Source organism: Petaurus breviceps, unplaced genomic scaffold (genome assembly GCF_028583685.1).
Source record: "Petaurus breviceps papuanus isolate PSGF00001 unplaced genomic scaffold, PetGlider_PUasm1.0 189, whole genome shotgun sequence".
NCBI lineage: Eukaryota > Metazoa > Chordata > Mammalia > Diprotodontia > Petauridae > Petaurus > Petaurus breviceps.
Window position 1 is genome coordinate 13,401,011 of NW_027185809.1, and position 22,425 is coordinate 13,423,435.

At 40.8% G+C, this 22,425-nt stretch overlaps 1 protein-coding gene across 2 annotated transcripts in view; it reads right to left on the reverse strand.

Moving 5' to 3' along the window:
• GPATCH2L (G-patch domain containing 2 like) overlaps window positions 1-12,958 on the reverse strand; it is a 69,750-nt gene extending 56,792 nt beyond the window's left edge. For both annotated transcript variants that reach the window (XM_069091908.1, XM_069091909.1), the window contains exons 1-2: window positions 12,850-12,958; window positions 9,651-10,322 (exon numbers count right to left, since the gene is read on the reverse strand). In XM_069091908.1, coding sequence (XP_068948009.1) covers window positions 9,651-10,322; window positions 12,850-12,926 — 749 coding nt within the window. In that variant the 5' untranslated portion in view covers window positions 12,927-12,958. The remainder of the gene's footprint in view (window positions 1-9,650; window positions 10,323-12,849) is intronic.
• Between the last annotated feature and the right edge of the window lie 9,467 nt (window positions 12,959-22,425).

Below are 22,425 nucleotides of genomic sequence, written 5' to 3' on the forward strand. Positions count from 1 at the left end.
TCTAAACCTCTTGTCCATCATACTAGCTTTATCATCTTCTAGAGCCATAGTGAGTCATTCCATGGATCAGAATGTTTTCTTTCAAAACTGTTTTTCTTCATAATATTCTATTTATTCTATCATTTGTTCTGATTTGCTTTATTTTGCATCAATTCACATAAGTCTTTGAAGGTTTCTCTTAACCTATCCTTTTCGTTATTTCTTACGGTGCGATAAAATTCCAGCACATTCATATACTATAATTTATTAAGCTGTCCCCAATTGACACCCCTCCCCCTTACTTTCCAGTTCTTTTCTATATAACAAAAAAGACTTATAGGAATATTGTTATACATATGGTTTCTTCTCCCTCTTTCTTTATCTTTTTGAGGTATATGCCTAATAAGGATTAATCAGTCATATTAATCAGTATTAATCAAAGGACACGCAAGTTAGAGTCTTCGGTAGTAAAGTTTCTTTCCAAAATGGTTGGAGAAATTCACAACTCCACCAACAATGCATTACTGTGCCTGTTCTCCCAAAACCCTTCAACAGTCACCGTTTTCCCTTTGGGAATGACCACCTGTTGGTACATCTTTTCCTAAATGTTTACTAATAGTATGCTTTTGCTTTTCTTCTTTTAGAACTGCCTGTCTTAAAATGAACCTACAAAAGTCAACAGGCAGGCTAATGATTTTTGTGGGTTCATTTTCTATCCTGCTACCTTAACTGATGCTTTTGCTTCAACTAATTTTAACTGATTATCTACAATTCTCAAAGTAGATCATAACCTGATCAGTAAACAGCACTAATCTTACTTCCCTTTTGCTTACCTTATTGACGCAATTTCTTTTTTTTCCTTGTCTTATTACTCACATGTCAATAATTATATCGAATATTTGTGATGACAGATATCCTTGCTTTGTCCCTGACCTTACTGGAAAAGTCTCTATCATTTCTCCATTACAAAGAACACGGGCTGGACGAGTAATACAAAGTTCAAAGTAATTTTAAAACTTCCTGCCTACATCTATTTTCCATTATTAATAATATCATTCCCAAGAATAAAATGGTTTTGTGATGACTTGGTCTATTTTTTCTCTAATCATCTAGTGTCATCTTGCCTCTCCATAAATGGCACCCCCTTTCCCTTTGTGCAACAGCAGAGGGGCTTCTGGATCACAACTGTACAGAGCGATTTTCTTCAGTGAAGTACCTCATAATCATGAAAAACATTTTTACGTGTAATTTTTTTTCTTTTTACATCTGAAAGACACTTCTTATATGCAAAGATGTCTTTAGTTAGCAGCAGGATTTGGAAATTCATGTTTGAAAAATTCATAGTTGAAAAAATCATATTTTCTTCTTCAAAAAACTTCCAGTTTATTATATAACTTGCAGATAAGTGGTCAAAGGATATGAATATGAACAAAGGTCTCAATAGAAGATTGGAAAACTATAAACGGCATTAAATCATGTTTCAAAATCACTAATAGAGAAATCCAAATTAAAACAACTCTTGAGATTTCACCTTCCTCCATGCAAATGGCAAAGATGAAAAATGAGGAATCAAGTCAATGATAAAGAGATCATGGTAAGACAGGCAACAATGATGCAATTACTTGGTGAAGCTGTATAGTAGTGCAACCATTCCAGATATCACTGGAATTATGCAAGAAAAGTAACTAAACTATGGGGTGGCTAGGTGGCACAGTGAATAAAGCACAGGCCCTGGAATCAGGAGGACCTGAGTTCAAATCCAGCCTCAGACACTTGACACACTTACTAGCCATGTGACTTTGGGCAAGTCACTCAACCCCAATTGCCCTCCAAAAAGAAAAAAAAAAAAAAAGAAAACTAACTAAACTATCCATTATCTTTTCCATACTATCCTATCTATATACCCCAAGGAAGTCAATAATAGAAAGAAAAAATGCAAAATATAAAGAGAATTTTCAACTGAATAAAAGCCTGACCATTTAATTTTGAAAATGTGTGTGTATATCTTACCCTGGAGGATGTCTGATTACCAACTACAGAACCTATTATATCCCCAGAGGTTAATCCCACAATAACTTGCCAAGACCAAACGCGATAACAAAAGCAACTATACTGGAGCATCTCATACTTGGTTCTTGAATGAGCTCAAAAGGAAAACTAAGCAACAAAGAACCTAAGTAGGAAACTTCAAAACCAGTACTGATAATAAACAATCAACCATTCGATATAATCAACATCACCTGAAGTTTAACTGTCAGAAGAAAGGAAGCTCTTGGGCAACAGCAAAACTACCTTGTTAAGTCTCCTGAGCTGGTACCCTGTCCATTGCCAGAGAAAAGTAAATAGAGAGCACAGACTTCATGAAAACAAGGTCTACTTTGAATGAACAAAGTTCATTTTAGCCTTGGATATGTGGAATTTTGTTTAAGCACTGGGGGGAGGGGAAAGAAATTAAAAAACTATTCCTTTAATGCCATCCTCTTGTACTAAATAACCTCCATATTATTTCCTAAAGTACACCTGAAATACATTCACCCCAGGGTGCCTAATGACTTTCCTCTGAACCCAATACAAAGACTTGATTTTAATCCATTCACTATTTCTTCACAGTAGAGAAGGAAGACTTTAAAAAGAAATCAAACTTTAAAAAGAAAAGTTTCAGAAATAGCAGATAGAGGGGCGGCCAGTTTGCACATTGAGCAAGAGCACTGGCCCCAGAGTCGGGATGACCTGGGGATCAAATCTGGGCTTCGACACTTAGCACCCACCCAGAAACACCTGGCCGTTGTAACCTTGAGCAAGTTACTTAACGCCGATTGCTTTAAAAAAATAAATAAATAGCAGATAGAACCAATTTCACCATTTCTTACAGAAAATGTCTAATTTTAGGTCCCTGATTCTTACTTTCTAGTTAAAATTTCTAAATTCCTCTAAATACTCAAAACTGGGAAAAACTGTAAAACTCTCCAGAAGAGCCTGCTCTTTTACCTAGACAGTTTGCCAGTTCTACCACATCACCTGTCACTAATACCTGTAAGACTGAAAATGAAAGGACTGGTTTAAGGCCTTTCCATCACCTACTACAGATTCACAATGTGTCACTATTCTCAAGAAGTGATGGTGGTAGTAATAATAGTAGTAGAAGAAGTTAGTATTCTGGTTATTTACACATACAAGATATGCTGATAAGTTATTAAAATAAAATGAGTGTTCTTAGAAAAACATACACATGACACATTTAAAAAAATAAAAACAGGATGGTTCTGTGAACATACTTTGATACTTTTAAGTGGGGCCTTTTTTAATCTAACAGATGAAAAATTACCACTGCAAACAACTATACAACTTCATAAATATTTTAAATAATCAGGTATCTCTATTGAAGATGCCCAAAATTCTGAGGTGCTACTATGTTTACAGAAGTATCAAAATATATAGAAAAATATCATAGATCAGCAATCCCATTTATGGGATTAAAAAACAGTATCTTCAACCTGCTAGACATGTCCTTTTTCCCAGCTCCAGTAAGCACTGATTAATGACCTCCACTTGCAAAGGAGGCTACTTACCTTAACCATGAAATAATGAATGCTATTGATTCAACAAGCTACTGCTATAGAGTGTTATTGATCACCCAATCTTTGGTTAAAATGGTCCTCATTTAGCAATTTCAGTGTCACAAACACCTAGAGCAAAGCATGCTCATAATTAAAGGGTTTGGGAGAGTTTAAGTGAGAGGTGATGGACAGAGAGCTCAGCTTTCATCCATTTATTCCTGCTTCTGAACTATTGTTTGTGTCAGAAGGGATATTGATTTTCTATAAAAATAAGAAAACAAGAGGCACTGCAGGGCTGCAGAAGGTCAGCCTGGGCTACAAAAGGAGGGGCAGGCTTAGCACTCTGTCTCTGTCACTTGCCTTCTAGGAGAAGGGAATATTTTCTTTCCTGTGAAATTGGCCTTTAATACATCACTTCAGGAAAGCTCTTGGCTGCCACTTCAGGCTATCACCAAACCAATTCAATTAACCCAAGAGAAAAGAGCTGAACTACACATTCAGTGGGAACAACCAAGTTGGTCTGTTAGCCCAGGATCCAATGATTAGGCTGTGGGAATCAACTCATAAGATGTTGCTGAACAGACTTTGAAATATGAGCTGCAGAAAGAAATCTGATAAAATACATCTTCTGTCTCTGCCCACCAAAAACCTTAGTCATAAGATTCATGTACATAGATGTGTGTATATATGGGATGACCTGGATCGAATCCCTGGCTCAGATACTCAGCACCACACCCAGAAATCACTGGCCGTGTAACCTTGAGCAAGTTACTTAACCCCAATTGCTTAAAAAAAAAAAAACAATTGGTTGTCACAGGATGGTGAATGGAAAGGGGAAAATAGAAGAAAACTGAAATAACTCCATATTTAATCAATCCCAAAAATGAATTCAGAGAAGTTGGACAAAAAACTGAGTTATGCCAAGATTAAAAAAAAAAAAAGCAACACCTAACCTTTCTTTAAAAAGCACTTAAGCTAGAGGGCAGAGCCAAGATGGCAGAGTAAAAGCAAGAACTTGTTTCATCTGCTCCAATCACCTCCAATACAGGTAAAAAAATTACTCTAAACAAACTTTAGAGCTACAAAACCCACAAAGTGACAGAAACAAATCTCCCACTGAAGGCAGCCTGGCAGGCCAACAGGAAGGGTTTATTGTACCAGACTGGGAGCCAAGCACAGTTCCGCATGCGCCACCCCTGCGGGACCCAGGGTGGCCTCCACTAGTGGCACAGACCAGCCACAGCAGCCTGCAGGAGAGTGAATCACCAGCAGCTGTGGGGGTTTCCCAGACTTCTCAACCCATCAACACCAAAGAGAAAGTGAAAGGTCAATGGAGAACTCTGTTGGCACTGGGTGGAGGAGGGGCGCAGTCCAGCCCCTGTCCTTGGGGGCGAGAGGCAGCAAAAGCTGGGAGGCTGCAGCTGCTACTTTGCTGCCCCCTGGGGCTGCCTCCAGAGCTCCTGGACCGCAAACTGTAGGAGGACCAAGCAACCATTCAGAGGGTAACTGCTCTTGCTTTGCCGGGCTTGGATCTCGGTCTTGGGTGCAGTGTGCCAAAGGTTGTGGGGGGAGCCGTCCTCATAGCTCTGGCAGCTGTGAAAACCCCCACGATTCGGGACACAGCGCTCTCCCCTCTCGAAGCAGTGCTCTATCGTGGCAAAGAGCTCAAAAGTCAAGTAACTGGCTGGTAATACAAGCAAGCAGAGGAAGCACAATCAGACCACAGAATCCTTTTTTGGGAACAAAAAGCATCAAAACGTGGAACCAAAACAAGAAAACAAAGTCAAAACTCCTGCATCAAAAGCCCCCAAGAAAAATATGAATTGGCTACAGGCATGGAGCTGCTCAAGAAGGATTTTGAAAATCAAGAGAAGTGGAGGAAAAATTGGAAAGAAAAATGAGAATGATGCAAGAAAATCATGAAAAGAGAGTCAAAAGCCTAATAAAGGAGACCCAAAAAATACTGAAGAAAATAACACCTTAAAAAGTAGACTAACTCAAACGGCAAAAGAGGCCCAAAAAGCCAATGAAGAAAAGAATGCCTTAAAAAGTCAAACTGCCCAAATAGAAAAAGTACTTCAAAACCTCACTGAAGAGAATAATGCCTTCAAAATTAGATCAGAGAAAATGGAAGCTAATGACTTTATGAGAAATCAAGATACTATAAAGCAGATCCAAACAAATGAAAAAAAATAGAAGGCAATGTGAACTATCTCACTGGAAAAACCACTGACTGGAAAACAGGTCCAAGAGAGATAATTTTAAAATTCTTGGACTACCTGAAAGCCACGGTCATAAAAAGGGGCTAGAAGTTATCCTTCAAGAAATTCTCAAGGAAAATCACCCTGATATTCTAGAACCAGAGGGCAAAATAGAAATTAAAAGAATTCACCCAATGCCTCCTGAAAAAGATCCCAAAAAGAAAACTCCTAGGAATGTTATAGCCAAATTCCAGAGTTCCCAAGTCAAGGAGAAAATATTACAAGCAGTTAGGGAGAAAATATAACAAGCAGTCAGGAAGAAACAATTTGAGTATTGTGGAAACACAATAAGGAAAACACAAGATCTAGCAGCTTCTACATTAAGAGATCAATGGGCTTGGAATATAATATTCCAGAGGTCAAATGAGCTAGGATTAAAACCAAGAATCACCTACCCAGCAAAACTGAGTATAATGCTTCTGGGGAAAATATGGTCATTCAATGAAATAGAGGACTTTCAAGCATTCTTGATGAAAAAACCAGAGCTGAACAGAAAATCTGACTTTCAAATACAAGAGAAACATGAGAAGGTAAAAGAAATCATAAGGAACTTCAAACTAAAGTTGAACTATTTACATTCCTACATGGAAAAACGATCATTGTAATTCATGAGACTTCTTCTCAGCATGAGGACAGTTGAAGGGAATATATATATATATATATATATATATATATATATATATGTACATATATATACATATGTATGTATAGGAGGGTGTATGTGTATATAAATATATTATGTAAATGTGTATATGTGTGTAAACATGTATACATAGACATAGGGCACAGGATCAGTTGAATAGGAAGGGATATCTAAAAAATAAAAGAGGTGAGAGAGGAATATATTGGGAGAAGGAGAAAGGGAGAGATATAAAAGAGGCGAGAGTAAACCGTTACAATGGAGGGGAAGGGCAGGAAGGTGAAAGGGAACAAGTCAACCTTACTCACACTGGATTTGGCTTAAGGAGGGAATAACATACACACTCAATTGGGTATCTTACCCTACAGGAGAGTAGGGAGGAAGGGGGTACGATGGCAGATGACAGAAGGGAGGGCAGACTGGGGGAGAGGGTAGTTAACAGCAAACACTTTTGAAAAGGGACAGGGTCAAAGGAAAAATAGAATAAGTGGGGAGCAGGATAGGATAGAGAGAAATACAGTTAGTCTTTCACAATATAACTACTATGGAAATGTTTTGCATAACTACACATGTACAACCTATAGAGTTGCTTGTCTTCCCAGTGAGGGTGGGTGAGGAGGGAAGAAGGAAAAGAATCTAGAAATCAAAATTTTAAAAACAAATGTTAAAAAAAATTGGGTTTTTTTTTTTTACATGCAACTGGGAAATAAGATATACAGGCACTGGGGTACAGAAATCCATCTTGCCCTAATAGAAAGTTGGGGGGAGGGGGTGATTGCAGAGGATATAAGAAAGAACAGACTGGGGAAAGGGGTATTCAGTAGGCTTGCTATATTGAGATGGGGGTAGAGGAAAGATGGGGGGAAAATTTGTAACTCAACATCTTGTGGAAATGAATGTTGAAAACTAAAAAATAAATTAATATATTTTTAAAGGCACTTAAAATTACTAAAAATAGCAAACAACTTTATCATGAAGTTTTCATGAATTGAACTACTTTTGCTAATTCTGAGTTCAGCAAGGTAGAAAGTAAAGTTACTGACATTTGAATCTAATGATGAAAATTGGGCAAGATAGGCAGTTCTGGAAATCTACCAGATAACACTCGGTTAATAGCTTCAAACTTCTACATCTCAAATTACATGTCAATGGAACAATAAGATACATAATCTAATTTATAAGGGAAGCAAAGAGGATCCTATAAAAAGTAGTGGGCACATTTGTCATTTAACAAAAAAGTTACAAATTTTAACTACCAACATCTTGAGAGAAGCCTTAACTCAATGCTAATACAATACAGCCCTGGAGGAGCAAGGGAAACTCCAAAAACAAATAAGGCTTCTCTGTTTTCATTTATATTAGAGTTCTGATTAGTTAAGAAGTGGTACACTTTGGAATTCTTGAGTAACTATAAAATTCTTAACAAGGAATTGTTTTCTCTGCTTCTAACATAATTCCATCCCAGGGTTCCTTTCTAACAACTACAAGTATTGGGAGCAGCGGGTAAGGGGCGTTAAGTAAAATTCTGCAAAGTGTCCCAAACAGGAAGCTCTTCATATCCCTTGTTCTGTCTGTACTCCAGGGATAGTCAAAACCGGAAAATGAGGGGTATTTCCAATTTGAAAAAAGAAATGTGTGTTCCTGACACATCCTCAAATTTTTGAGAATTTTACCCATAAGCCTGTTTTCAAGAAAAATTTGGTCAAGAAACAAAAGCCCTAACGGAGGTCACATGTGAAACATGCAAACCTGTCCCCTTCAAATAATCCAGACTTTCAGATAACCAAGAAGTAAGCCTAAATCCTATCAGAGAAAATAAATGTGCTCGTGAGCCAAGACAGAAGGGAAGAGAAACTGATGTCGTCAACTAATTAGAGGCTCCACATCTAGAAGCTAGATTTTTAAAAATGGGTCTATCTAGGGTAAGGATTCTTAACCTCAGGTTTCCAAACTTTAAAAAAATTTTTTTGCAAAGACGTAACTAGTTTCCTTCCTAATTCTATGTGTATTTAAAGACATTATTTTGAACAAGAGTTCATAGGTTTCACCAAACTGTCAAAGGAGGCCCATGACACAAAAAAGGTTATAAACGGCTAATCTGGGGCCTAGACCCTAATAAGTAATAAAAAGAAAATAAAGAAGAAAGAGTGGAGCTGAAAGAAAATAGTTACATCTATATGTAAAATAGTCTTAAGTACTTCTAATGTAAAAAGAAAAAAAAGGATGCCATGGAAAGAGGTTTTTAGAAAAAATCATTAGCTACAGTGTAATTAGTAAAAATTAAAATGTTATAAATATGCTCAAAATGAGAGCTATGAAAAATAACCAAGAAAAAAGAAAAACTTGGATAAGTGAAGAGTTTCAATCATGTGAAAGAGAACAAAAACTTCACAAAGAAACCTGTTTCCTAAACTACAGAATTCAAAAACACATGAAGAAAGGAAAGTATTTAAATAATGCATTCAGGGAAGGGAAGTCAAACTGTGAACTCCCCCTGGCATATTTCTGAAGACTTTAAGGTTTAGAGTGAAATCAAGATGTTGGGATTAAAAAACAATCAATACAAACAACAGACATTCAAGAACAAGGCAGCTTTTCCTGTTTCTGACACATCCTTCTCTGAAACTCCCCTAAGTTCTACCAACTGCCAATGCACTGGGTTCCTCCCATCTGGAGGAAAATGGTTAAGAAAAACTAGGCTGACAAGTTCGCCAAAATGCCTTACAGGTAAGTCTTTTATTAAACTTAATATAAAAAAGCTAATAGCAACCAACCGATGTTGTTCTTATTTTTGGTGCTCCCTGAATGTAGAAAGAATCTGATGGTTTCTAGGTTAGGCATGATACATATTTGAATAAGCCAAGTGTTTCAGCAATATAAAACTCAGATATCCCTAAATAATTCATACTATGTAAAAATTCTGACATAAAGAATAGTAGTCTTTAAAGCCAAATTCAAAGTTTCACATTACAGGCACAAAGCTTCTAATAACTACAAAAACATGCTCATAGACAGAAGATAGTTTATGACTTTCAACTCTTATTACTAAAGTCATTTAAGAAGACTAAAGATTTCTAAGTTATTGGTTAACACAGGACTACAAAATCCAAACTACAAAGGCAAATTTGTTATGAAAGGCTTGCACAAGAAGGGTCTGCACTTTGGAAAAGGTTAGTTGAGAAAACCTTTGGTTAGTATAAGGGATGGCCTCACCATTCTGACATGTTCTCATCAGAGCCCTGTTTTTGTTCATCAGCTTCACACTCCATCCTCTCCTTCCTGACTGTTTTGCTAAGGAAAGTCCTATTTTCTGTGGACTCACACAACCCATGGCCTGATGAAGTCCAGGGAGCATTTTCCTTCCAACGTGACAGCCGCTGCTTCTTGGCAGATTTGAACCTGCAGCCTCTCTCATAGCTCCAATCTGACACCTTGAGTTTTTGTTGGAGGCTAGCAGCCACTTCTGAGGTCACTCGCTTCACCTTCCTCCTCCGCCTCAGTGGTCTACAAGGTGCATTCTCAGTAAAGGAGTCTGACTCATGCCAGGAGTGCTGCTTACTCTTTAAGGTGGCATTGAGAGCTGGATGTCGCTTGGCCACCATCGTATCATCAGAGTCACTGAAGTTGGTGACTGCAGCCACTTCCCGACAGTCTTTCAGAGCCTCGTCCAAGCTAGATTCGGAGGCCTCACTATAGCAGCAGGTATGCTCAGCCAAGTGGGTGAAGTCAGAACGCCGCTTCCGACCCCTCCGTTTCCGAAGTTGTCGTCTCTGCTGTCGAGGGCTCAGAGCCATCTCCTCCCACAGCTCATCTAGCTTATTTTGCTCCGATGTCTGCTCCAAGGCCGAGGCCAAATCATGCACCAGCTCATCCATGAAGCCACGTCTGCCAAAAACAAGAATTCAAAAACGAAATTAAGAATGAAGTGAAGCAAATAGTATTGTACATACCATATTACCATGGTATGTAGTCATATACCACTAATAACTTCTGGCACTGTAAATATATATATATATATTATATAATATATATATATATATACATATTCCCCTATTTCCATAGGGGAAAAAGTAACCTTTCATTAGAATGTACTCTAACTCCTTTCCCACAATCTTTGCTCTCCCCAAAAAAACCTTCTAAAAATATGTGGCTGGCACATGCTCTATGCCAGAAAAGTACATGTTTTGGTATAGAAGAGTCATAAAGTTTCATGTAAAAGAGGAGAAGGCATGATGAAATGCAAAAAGCACTAGACCTGCTGGACCTTTTGTAAAAGGGGATCTTTTGTGAGGATGACAATTGATATAAAGGTATTATCTAGCAACTCACAAGAGAAAACTGCTTAATATCAGCACCTAAGAACACAGTTCAGTACAAAAAAGTATTTAATACCACCAGCTCTTTAAGAATACTTAAAAGGAATTGTATAATGCCAACATTTCATTTTCTCCTTAAAGACACAGGTATCTTTGCCAATGACAAGTCTTACTGCTACCAAAAAAAGAAAAAAAAAAGCACCCCTACATGCCAACAAACACAACCAGGCTAAATCTAAAACTGAAATGACATTAATTGTATGGTACTGAACTTTTGATTTAAGATTTCTGGCTAATTGGTTTTCTGGACTTTTTATTCACACTGACTCAAAACAATGAGACTGAATTTTGAAATTTTACTACTCTGATTTTACTACTTAAACCGGGAATTGTACTATAAGACTTCCTATTTAAATTTTTCATGAGGACAGCAGTGGGTAGGAAGTGTTTTCAAAAATTCTAACCGCTTCTGACAGCTTTTCTACCAAATAACCACAAAACCACTTCTCCAAAGTGTAGAAGGTGGTGTGTGTGGACTAAGTCCCCAACCCTTTCCAACCTATATCCCTGGTAAGGTAGGCCTTGAACCAGGAAAGCGGGGTATCTATCATTTAATATTTTCTTATTCTTTATTAAGTACATTTTAAGCACAAGTTGAAAAAAAACTGAATGCCTAGTACCATGTTTAGAGGTGGTAGCTACTAGTCAGTATTTTCTATCTGTGGGTCACATCAATTTGGGCATTCTGTCCAAATCATCCATGCCTGCCCAACCTGTGCAATTCTTGTTTACATTCTCCTATGAAGATCTCCAAAGGTCAGCCTAGGTACTGGAGGGCCTTTCTTGCTACCCCCTCACAAGAAAACTCCTAATATCTACCTGTTACTTAGTCCTTAAGACTCTCACCACCTAACTAACCCAGCTTTTCAATTATCCATTTCCCTAATGGCAACTCATGAAACAGCGCTCTGATGCCAGTTTATGGTTACCAAGGGTTGTTTTGGGGTTTTTTTTAAGCGATTCATTAACTTGCTCCAGGTTACCACGGCCAGTTATTTCTGGGTGTGGTGCTCTCAGAGCCAGGTCATGCCGATGACTCCGGGGCTGGTACTCTTACTGCGCCACCTGGCCACCCAAGTTAGCCAGGGTTTTACATCATCCCATTTTCATCATGTAGCCAAGATAGCAAATGACGCGCAGAACGTCATCTACTCTAGCAACTGGTAGAAGATGCGAAGATGTAATCACCAAGAAGATGACGTTTTTCTGACATATAATTCAAACGATCAAAATGCTGGAAGAACCAACAAAAATGACATTTCACCTGAAAAATTAAAGTAGCTGAAAAGCACCGGCGTCCTGGAGTCCAAACAAGACACAGGAGGGGCGGGGGGGTCCCAGAAAGAGTCCACTGCTCTAGAGCCTCACGCTCATGGATCGTGCAAACTTCAGTGCACACACTAGGAAAGTTACACGCACTCTCTTAATGGAGACGACCCTTCCCTCCCTCAAACATTGTCTCAAACGGGCGATGTCTAAGACCCTTCCTACTCGATCCCAAGCGCGCTGAGACGCATCCGAGGCCGAGGGAAGCACGGGGGGCAGACTGGGGGCGCCCGCTCCTTCCAGGGGGCTTCCGTTGCAAGGAAGGGGCTTGCCATTCAGCCCCGGCTACCCGCATGGATCCTTAGTCACGGGCGGGCAATGGTTTCACCAGCCGCCCTCCTCCGAGGCTAGAAGGCGGGCCGGCTGTGGGGACTGAATCTCCACCCCCTTCCGGGGGGTGCCCGTGCCCCACAGTGAAAGCGGGGGAGAGGGCCAGGAGGGATGAGAAGGAGGGGAAGGGGAAGGCGTTGCCTAGGGAACGGGGGGGAGGCCCCGGGCCCCAGACCGCCGAGGCCCGACACACCAGCGGCCAAGCCCGGGTGCCCGCCATCCCTCCGCGGGGCCCGCCCACCGCCATCGCACACCTAGGGGCCGCCCCGTAGGACTTTCGCCATGGTCCCCCAGAGGTCCACGTTCCGGATCCAAGAAGGAGATTCCCTGGGACCGGCGGGATCCGGGGCCCCGGGCTTCCGCCCCCCCCTCCCACTCACCGGCTGCCGCAGCCCCTTCCACGGCCGGCGCAATTTGGGCCCTGTCTCTCCGCGGGGGGTTCCCTCTGTGACCTCATTTCCGGTCGTGGCCAGAGGTAGCGAGGAGCAGGAAGGCGCGAGAAGCCCCTCCCCCTCCCCTCCCCCGCGCTCCGGCCCCGCCCCAAGGCTTCCTGGAGACGAGCGGGGCGGGAGGGAAGCACGTGCGCCCGGACCCGCCTCCTGGAGCTCCTAGCCTCCCGGTGCGGTGCGGGGAGGTAAACCCTCTGCCGCGCTTCATCCCGCTGCCGCAGGGCGCCCGCCAATCCCCAGACTGAAAACGATGGAGCCCGGCTCCGTTTTTAAAAGAAAGCACCACTGGCCTGACCGGGGACAGAAGTGACCACTCACTCCGTGCGGCCTGAGACTGACTCGACAGCTGGGCCACCGCACAAGGAAGGCACTTGGCCCCTCTGCCTCAGTTCCCTCAGAGAAGCCACGGAAGGACGTCCTAGGAGGTCTTCTGGGCCACCAAGGAAAAAAAATCCTCTTTTCTTCTCCCTTGGAGTAAGGATAGAATCATGGATCTAGAGCGGAAGTGTTTTAAATGAGTTAAGATATGTCAAGTGTTTTACAAGCCATCTGAGTGTTGTTATTGTGATAGCAGCCAAGGATCTCAGACACCATCTATGTATACAAGGGCCCTCATTTTAAGGAAGAGGAAAGGGGTGAGGGACTAGGACAGAATCCTGCCTCCTAGGCTGTGAGACCGAGAGCAAGTCACTTTAAACCCTCTTCTTCACTTCTGTCATCTGTAAAATGAGGATGATTACTTTCTCCAATGAGACCTATAACGGCACAGAGAAGTCCTCTTCAGAGGGAATTCCCACCATCACGGGAGGAGGAGTGTTGTTTATAAAGACTGCAAGGCATTTTACAAATATCTCATTTTATACTAAGGACAACCCTGGGAAACAGGCGCTCTTATCCCTATTTTACAACTGAAAAAACTGAACCGGGAGTAGATAATATCCCCATTTTACAAAAGAAAAAACTGAGGCTGAGAGGTTACATTCCATTCAATAATTCAGTTGATTGAGTGCCTTCTGTGTAACTAGGCACCATGTTGAACTCTAGAGTTACATACAAAAAGAGGCAAAAGACAACCCCTGCCTTCAAGGGGTTTACAATCTAATAGATTTCTAAACATACAAACTGGCTATGTGACCTTGGCCAACTTACTTAAACTCTCAGTGCCCCCAAGACAACTCTCAAGATCATAAATTGAAAAGCATGCCTTGATCTGCATTGATAGAGAAAGTTTCCTCAAATCAATGAATTTAATTCATGGGATGACAAATTTACAGTTGGAGGGGCCTCATTGGCCGTGTAGTACAAAATCCTCATTTTACAGGTGAGAAAACCGAGGGCTTCAAAGGTAAAAGGTTTTGCCCAAGGTCACATCGTAGTGTCCTAGCTGGGATTTGAACCCAAGTCCTTTGAAGAAGCAGTGTTCTCTCCAGACCCAATGATGTAGTCCAATAATAGAATGGGAGTTAGGACATCTAAGTTCCAGTCCACAGCATTGCTATTCACTTAGGAAAGTCATTTCACATCTATGCCTCATTTTCCTCATCTGTAAAATGACAGGCTAAACTAGATAATCTCTAGGGTCTTTCCAAGAGCTAAAATTATGTTTCATTCCTAACATTCTATGTTATTTCTCAGGAATCATATATTCTTGGAATTGAAAGAACACCTCAGAGGCTATATTTGAACAGGACTCCTCTCATTGACATTTTCCCTCCCAGACTGATTTTTTTTATACACTAAGAGGCCATTCTCTGCCTTGTTATTCATCACTGAATGGGCACTGCCTCAATCAAACTGAGACCTGTTAAAGACCTTAGCTTGAAAAGGCCAAGGTCTCCCATTTCATCAGGGCCCTCTCTAGTTGTCCCGATCTATAGCTCTCCACTGGACCCAGATGACTCCACAGGAGAAAATGAGTCTGGTGACTTTGCACAGCCATCTCCCTGATGTCACGATCCTCTTCCAAAAAAAAAGGACAAACAATAACCACCTTACATGGCATAGGGTTCAGTCTTCTCCCCATCCTGGTCACCATGCTAAAGATTTTTACAGCGGTGCTATTCCACAAGTGAAATGGAAACTTAGCACCCTGCCAGATCAAAGAGCTAATTTAGTGCAAAGAGTTTACATATCATGCTTCACACACACACACACACACACACACACACACACAAACACACACACACACACACACACACACACACACACACACAAAACCCTTTCCAAGGAGCATTTTTTCAAAAAATCATGATAGTGAAGAGGTTACCTACTAAGAGGGTTAGGGTTGCTCTGGAGACCCCAAAATACCAACACTCCGGGTCCTGCTGAATGAATTCGACTCAAGTCTTCTCAGCCAAAGAAAGTAAAATTTATTAAAAGTTCGCTTGCATTAGACACAGAGTGTGTGAGATGGGGTCTTATATACAGAAGGTTGTGGGAGGAATCTAGGGGTAGTCTAGAGGAGGAGTTTGGGTAGGGTGTTCAAGAGGAATTAATGAGGTCAATGAGTGACTAAGGGTGGAAGACCACCTGGAGACTATAGACAATGGTGGGCTAGGCCAGTTCAAGGGTTTATTGATATTTTGATAGGCTCAAGGGTGGGAAGTAGATGAACCACGGAGGGCTAGGCTAGTAACTAGGCTAGTAGTTAGCAGTTAGTAACTAGGCACAAAGTTAGGCTTATTGCCTCATGCAAATGCCTCATCAAATAAGACAATTTAATCAAGAGTCCAAGGGAGGTTCCCAGAGCCTACCGAGCCTCGAGGACTCAAGGAGAGCTCAAGGAGGCTCCCAGAGCCCATACCTCATCAATAGCAATGTTGTCTCTTGCACACACAAAATACACGATGGTCTTAATAATCTGTGAACTGGAATCATTTTCTCTCAGATGTTGGATTTGGACTAATCTAACTACACAATGAGCTAGAGAAGAAAATGGAAAACCACTCTAGTATCTTTGCCAAGAAAATGCCAAATGGGGACACAGAGTCAGACACAAACCAAACAACAGAGCAACATGACAAATCCACATTCACTTGCTTAGTGCCTCTTATGACTGCTGTACCCTGAAATGCGAGCAAGGTCCAAGTAACAATTTAGAATTGGACACTTTATTTTACACCATGTTGGCTGATCAGGTCCGTACAGCAGCGATCTCAGGTAAAACTTCAGCTTTTAAAGGGAGCCCACAAGACCAACGTTTAGGTATTACTTAAGCAAAAACTTTTAGAGGCCCAAAACAGTGATTGGTCAGTACACACCTTGAAATTCCCACCAGGGCCAAGTCTCCCTGACCGGGAAGGCTGCCCACCTCTATGCAGGTGAGCTGACTGGGAAAGGGATGAGACCCAGTGGGGGAGGGAGGAACCAGTCTGCTCACCCCGGGGGAGGGGGGGGTGTGAGAAAGCCAGGCACTACACTGGGGGATGGAAAAACTAGGCACAACATGACTAAAAGCCCATGGTCAGGAATCACAGACAATCTGAAGGGCTGTCATCTAATCCAACCCATACCAGGAGAAAATCCTATCATCCTAAAAGCAGTCATTCAGTTTCTGCTTGAAGGAGAACCAGCTGGGAGAGGAATTCCATTTTTGAATGGCTTTAATCCTTAGGAAGTTTTTCCTGATATAAAGGCTAAGTATGCAACTTCAAAAAAAAATTTTTTTTCTCTCTGGGATAAAGCAGAATAAGTCTAACCCCTCTCTCCTGCAACAGTACTTGAAGACAACATACTACCAGGGTAGCTAGGTGGCACAGTGGATAGAGCCCTGTAATGGGAATGTAAATTTTTAAGATCTTCCCTGCCCCTAGGCTAAAGTGCACCTGGAGCCTGGGGTGGGAGGCTTGTTTTTCAGTAGATACTTTTTGATTGACCCGTGAGTCAATAAGGTTGTTACATTCTCTGAGCCAGGAGAAGGCTATATAAGCCCTGATGTGTAGCTTTGTTTTGGGGGCTCACTTTGAGAAGTGTTCTGTGATTTGATCAGATGAGACTCTGGGAAGCCGTTACTGCTACAGAGCCCCTCCTCAGCTTTGAAAAACCCAGATGTTGATTTGGTATGGATGTAATGTTTGGACAGTTTGGAAATCTGTCTACTTGATCTGTTTCTCTGACTTGATAATTCTGCCTGTGTATTCTGAAGTTCAGGGTGCTGACCTTTTTCCCCTGAACTAGGTAAACGATACATATTTGACTGATTAAAGTAAGCTTGTTAACCCATTTTGAGTTGCTTTCCTTTATCAAAGCAGATCCAAGAACCTGTGGTGGCAGCAACCCTGGGGACACTGGGGTGCTTGCTGCTACAAGCTCCAGGCCTAGAGTCAGGATGAGTCTTATCTTCTTGATTTCAGATCTGACCTCAGATGCTTACTAGCTGTGTGACCCTGGGCAAGTCATTTAACCTGGTTGGTCTCAATTTCCTCATCTGTAAAATGAGCTGAAGAAGGAAATGGCAAACCATTCCAGTATCTTTGCCCCCCCCCCCAAAAAAATGGGGTCACAAAGAGTTAGATATGACTGAAATAATTCAATAACAACAACAATGTGCCACCTAAATCACCCAGTTTTCTCCAGGTTGAACATACTTGGTTCCTCTAATCAATCCACATATGGCACAGACTTAAGATCTGTCATCATTTTCGTTACCCTCTTCTGGACACTGCAGTTTATCAATGAACTTCCTAAATTATGACACCTGGAACTGGACACCATCCCTTAGATGTGGTCTGACCAGGGCAAACTACAGAGGAACTCTCACTTCCTTGTCCTTGGAACTACGACTTTCTTTAATGCAGACCCAACATAGCATTTACTTTTTGGCTTCCACATCACATTGCTGATTGAAGCTAATACTTGGTCCAGGAAGAAATCAGACTCATTCATGACTTTGGTTTTGATATCCAAATTCTAAACACCAACAAATAACTCCATAACCTCATTATTCTTTAATAGTTCAGTTAATCAATAAGCATTTATTAAGCATCTACTATCTATCAAACATCGTGTTAGGTCCTGGAGATACAAAGGCAAAAATGAAATAGTCTCTGTCCTCATGATGTTGGCCTATAATCTGCTGGGAAAAACAACACATCCATATATAAGTAAATTTAAACTTTTTTTTCATCTGGACATGTATCTTCACCTGTTCTGGGATCTGCCAATGAAGAAACTCCCTCTGCCAAAGTAGACCAACAGTTGTACTATATGTTGCTAATAGTCTTAGAGAGTTGTCTAGGGTACTAAAAGTTTTAGTGACTTACCCAGGGTCACATAGCCACTGTGTATCAGAGACAGGATTTTAACCTATGGTTTCTTTGTGACAAGTCCAATTCTCTTTTACATTATGCTGCCTCTATTACAAAAAATGGATAAAAGTTAATTTGGCAGAAATGTTATAGACTAGAAGCTGTGGGGAATCAAGAAGGCCATTTTACGTAGGAGAGACCCTTAAAGAAAACTGGAGGTAAACGTGAGGATGAAATTAATTCCCTGGCATGGTGTTCAGGTATGGGGCTTAGGGGTGCTAGGGACCCCAAAATACTGACATACCAGATCCTGCCAAATGAATTTGACTCAGGTCTTATCTCAGCCAAAGTAAAGCAAAGTTTATTAAAGATTCACCATAATGGGTAGACTCTTAAGGAGCCCAAGTATTTTTGACACTTGTATTGAACAAGCAGGCCATAATAACCTGACACAGACTGACTCTGCCCTACATTGAATCTCAGCGCCTTCATAGAGGCAAGATGGATCTTATATACAGAAAGACTGTGGGAGGAATCTAGGGGTGATCTAGAGGAGGGGTTTGGGGAGGGTCTTGAGGAAGAGTCTAAGGAGGATTTTGAGGTCAGACTCCAGAAATTAAGGGATTAAAGGTGGGAAATATCTGAAGTCTACTAGAGATGACAGACAATGGAGGGCTAGGTTAGTTCAAGGGTAACAGATTTGGGTCTAGATATTTTGATAGGATCAAGGGTGAGAAGTAGCTGGACAATGGAGGACTAGGCTAGGATAATGAAAGGTTTATGGTCTCAGGCAAATGCCTCATCAAGTGGGAAGATTCAAGGGGGTTCCCAGTGCCTAAACCACAGCAATGAGAAACACAGCCTATGTAAGTTCATATAGAAAGGAGATAGAATGTCATATATAAGGAAATTATAGAGTTCATGAAAGGGAACAGTATGTGTAGCAAGGGTTGGAGCAATTGACCTCTGCTCAATTGAATCTCCCCCATCCCACTTGTTGAAATTTGAAAGAAATTATTATTTCTCTTTCATATTAATAGCCAATTATTAAACTTAGGGAGACTTCCCCTCCCCCCCATTTTTCCCCCATCCTATTTCCTTGTTCAATCTCTGAAGACAGATGGAAGATAGAATTAATATTCTCCTCATTCTAGGTAATGCTACTCCACCTAGATCAGACTTATAATTAGGTATTCTATTGGGGCTTGGGTGGAGCATAAATTTTTTGAATAGATGCCCAAGGCTGGAGGTAGTCTGGGTATAGGGATAGTCTCTCTTTGACATAATGTCATTCTAGGCTTCTCATTGTAATATTCATTCTCTCACTAATTGTTAACCAATCAGAGTTGACTGCCTCTTCCAAGGATATATAAGCCATGAGCCTGCCACTACCATGATTGTCTTTGGCATTCGAGAGTGCCACAGATCTCCTTTTATTAAAACTCTGGTATTATTAATAAAATGACTACCCAGAAATTATGTCTCTTGAACTTTTTAAACATCACAAATAACAAGATGTAATAGGCAGATAACTGAGACAGTGAGGTATTAAAGTTGTGTCCCTTTAAGAGTGGTTACATTCATGTCTTGTAAAAGACATAAAACTTTGAGGAGCTCTTACCTTGAATGACCTATTTGCAGATGCTAAGAGGTACAAACTGGGAGTGGCCCTTGTCACCTTGACTACTATTCTAGGAAGTGTGAAGAAATTACTCACTGAATTAATTAGATAGAATTACAAGGCAGCTAACCATTGAATCAGCATTAATCTAGAAGATCAACCACATCCCTGATGGCCTTAAAAATCAAGATCAGTTTTCAAGATGGGAGTCATTTGTAGCAGTCAAGAAGAAAAATTTCTATGGAGGAAGATACCAAAACTTGAGAATTGTTCATCTTTTCCTTTGTAGCTCTTGCAAACTATGTAGGAGAGTGTAAGGTTAATGGGATATAAGATCTTCCCTGTCCATTAATAGGCCTATGTGCCCAGCTGTGATACATCCTGAATCACATAGAGCCCATTGGGGGAGGAACTTGCTTAAAGAGAAGCTTGCTTAAGGGAGGCTTGCTTGTAGGAAGGCTTCCACACCTTTTAGTAGTAAGTTGATTAGGCACTGAGTCACAAGAGTTGTGATGTCTTCTGTCTCTCAGAGGTATGTATATATACACTCTGAGTTGGCATTTTGCTTTGGGGGTTTACTCATGAGACGGATCTTTTGATTTCCTTGTCAACACTCTGAGTATGTTCAGAGCCCCCCTACTACTCAGATGTTGTCTGTGCTCCCTCAATCCAGTGATGTATGTAAAGTGTATGGCAATGTTGCTTTACTCAGACAGTTGGAGCCCTGTCTGTTGGTCTTTGTGTTAATTTCTCTGCTTATGTTTTCTCTGTTGGTATTTTCTCCATGTTCAGGGTGCTGACCTTTCCCCCGAACTAGTGAATGTAATTAACAGTAGAATTGTTAACCGCTTTTGGAGCAGCCTTTCCTTTAAAAGCAGATCAAAGGACCTGTGCTACCAGGCCATCCTGTGTATGCTAGGGTGCTTGCTGTTACAAGGTGGGACAGGGGGTAGGGTAGGGTTAGGAGGACTTTCTCCTCCCCATAGGGGGGCACTAATAGGTTTAGGGGCTTGATTGATTAGAGTTTTCTTGATTGATATGCTATATTATATGTAATAAGCCTGGAATGGTAGGCTTGGAGCTATCTTGTAAAGGGCTTTTAATTGCCCTTTTTATTTTATCTTCATTTTATTTATTTCATCTTCATTCATCTTTATTTATCTTCAAGGTAACTGGGAGATACAGAACTTCTTAAGCAGAAAGCTGACAAAGTCAGATATGTGCTTTAGCAATCTCAATTTAGTAACAATATGGAGGATGGAGTGTCAGGGAGGCAGAACTTATCAGTAAAGCCAATTAGGAAGCTATTGAAGTAGTTGAGGCAAGAGGTAATGAGATTTGAAGTGCTGTATTTGTGAGAAATGGAAAATGTGAGAAAAGGGAACCAAATGTGAGATATATTGTGAAGATAGACTCCCTAAGACTTGGCAACTGATCATCTATAAGAAATGAGGAAGAGAATAACTTCAAATTGTGAACATAGATAACTAAAAGGATGATATCACTTTTGGCAAAAATGACATAGAGGAAGTTATGAAAAATGGATGGTTTGAGGGGGAAGATGATAAATTCAGTTTTGATCATGTCCAGTTGGCTTATCCAATAGGCACTTAGTGATACAAGACTGAGAGACTAGGACTAGCTATGTAGACATAGGAGTCATCTTCACAGAGATGGTTGTTGATGGCCTTTGAACTCCCCCATACATAGGGTATCAGACATGGATAATGATTCAGCAAATGTATTTCAGGAGGTGCAGCCAGATAGGTTCAGGAGTAGAACTAGGAGAAAAAAGCATCAGAAAAATCCAGAAAGGCAACAGCCTTTAGGAGGAAAAGAGCTGTCAACAATCTCAAGTGCTGTAGAAAGGTCAAGAAGGATGAAGACTGAGTAAATGTCATTAGATTTCACAATTTCACCAACAGGTAGCCTGTTAACCAACAGCTTCTGCTGAGTTTTGAAGTTGGAAGCCAGAAGTTGAGGATTTGAGCAATGAGAGAAAAAAAGAGGAAGAAAAGGCAATGAATGTAGAGAAGCTTTTCTAGGAATTTGGATTGGTACAGTCAAGCATTTTTTGGGATGATGCCATTTTTTTTTTGAGGATGGAGATGGTTGAAGATGTTTGTGTATAGACAGTAGTGACAGAGAAGGAGACAATATAGAGATGTGAAAACTGAGGATTTAGGGGAGTGAAGTGATTTACCCAAGATCTCATAGCCAGTAAGCAAAGGTCAAATGTAAAACCATGTTCTTACTCTAAATCTACTACACCACATTTCCACCAAGTATAAAAATTTGAATACAGATATACCTACTCTGCCCAAGTTAAGTCTATCATGATTCTTCTTTAAGAATTAATACTGATGGAGCAGCTGGGTGGTGCAATGGATAGAGCACTGACCCTGGAGTCAAGAGAACCTAAGTTCAAACCTAGCCTGAGACACTTAATACTTAATACCTGTGTGACCCTAGGCAAGTCTCTTAAACCCAATTGCCCTGCAAACAAAAAAAAAAGAAAAGAAAAGAAAAGAACGAATTAACACTTGTCTTCCAAGATGCTCAAATAATCAAATGGATTTGTGATCTCATCAGTGTGGGTATTCCCTCCAATAATACAGAAAGTAACCAACTCTTCCATGA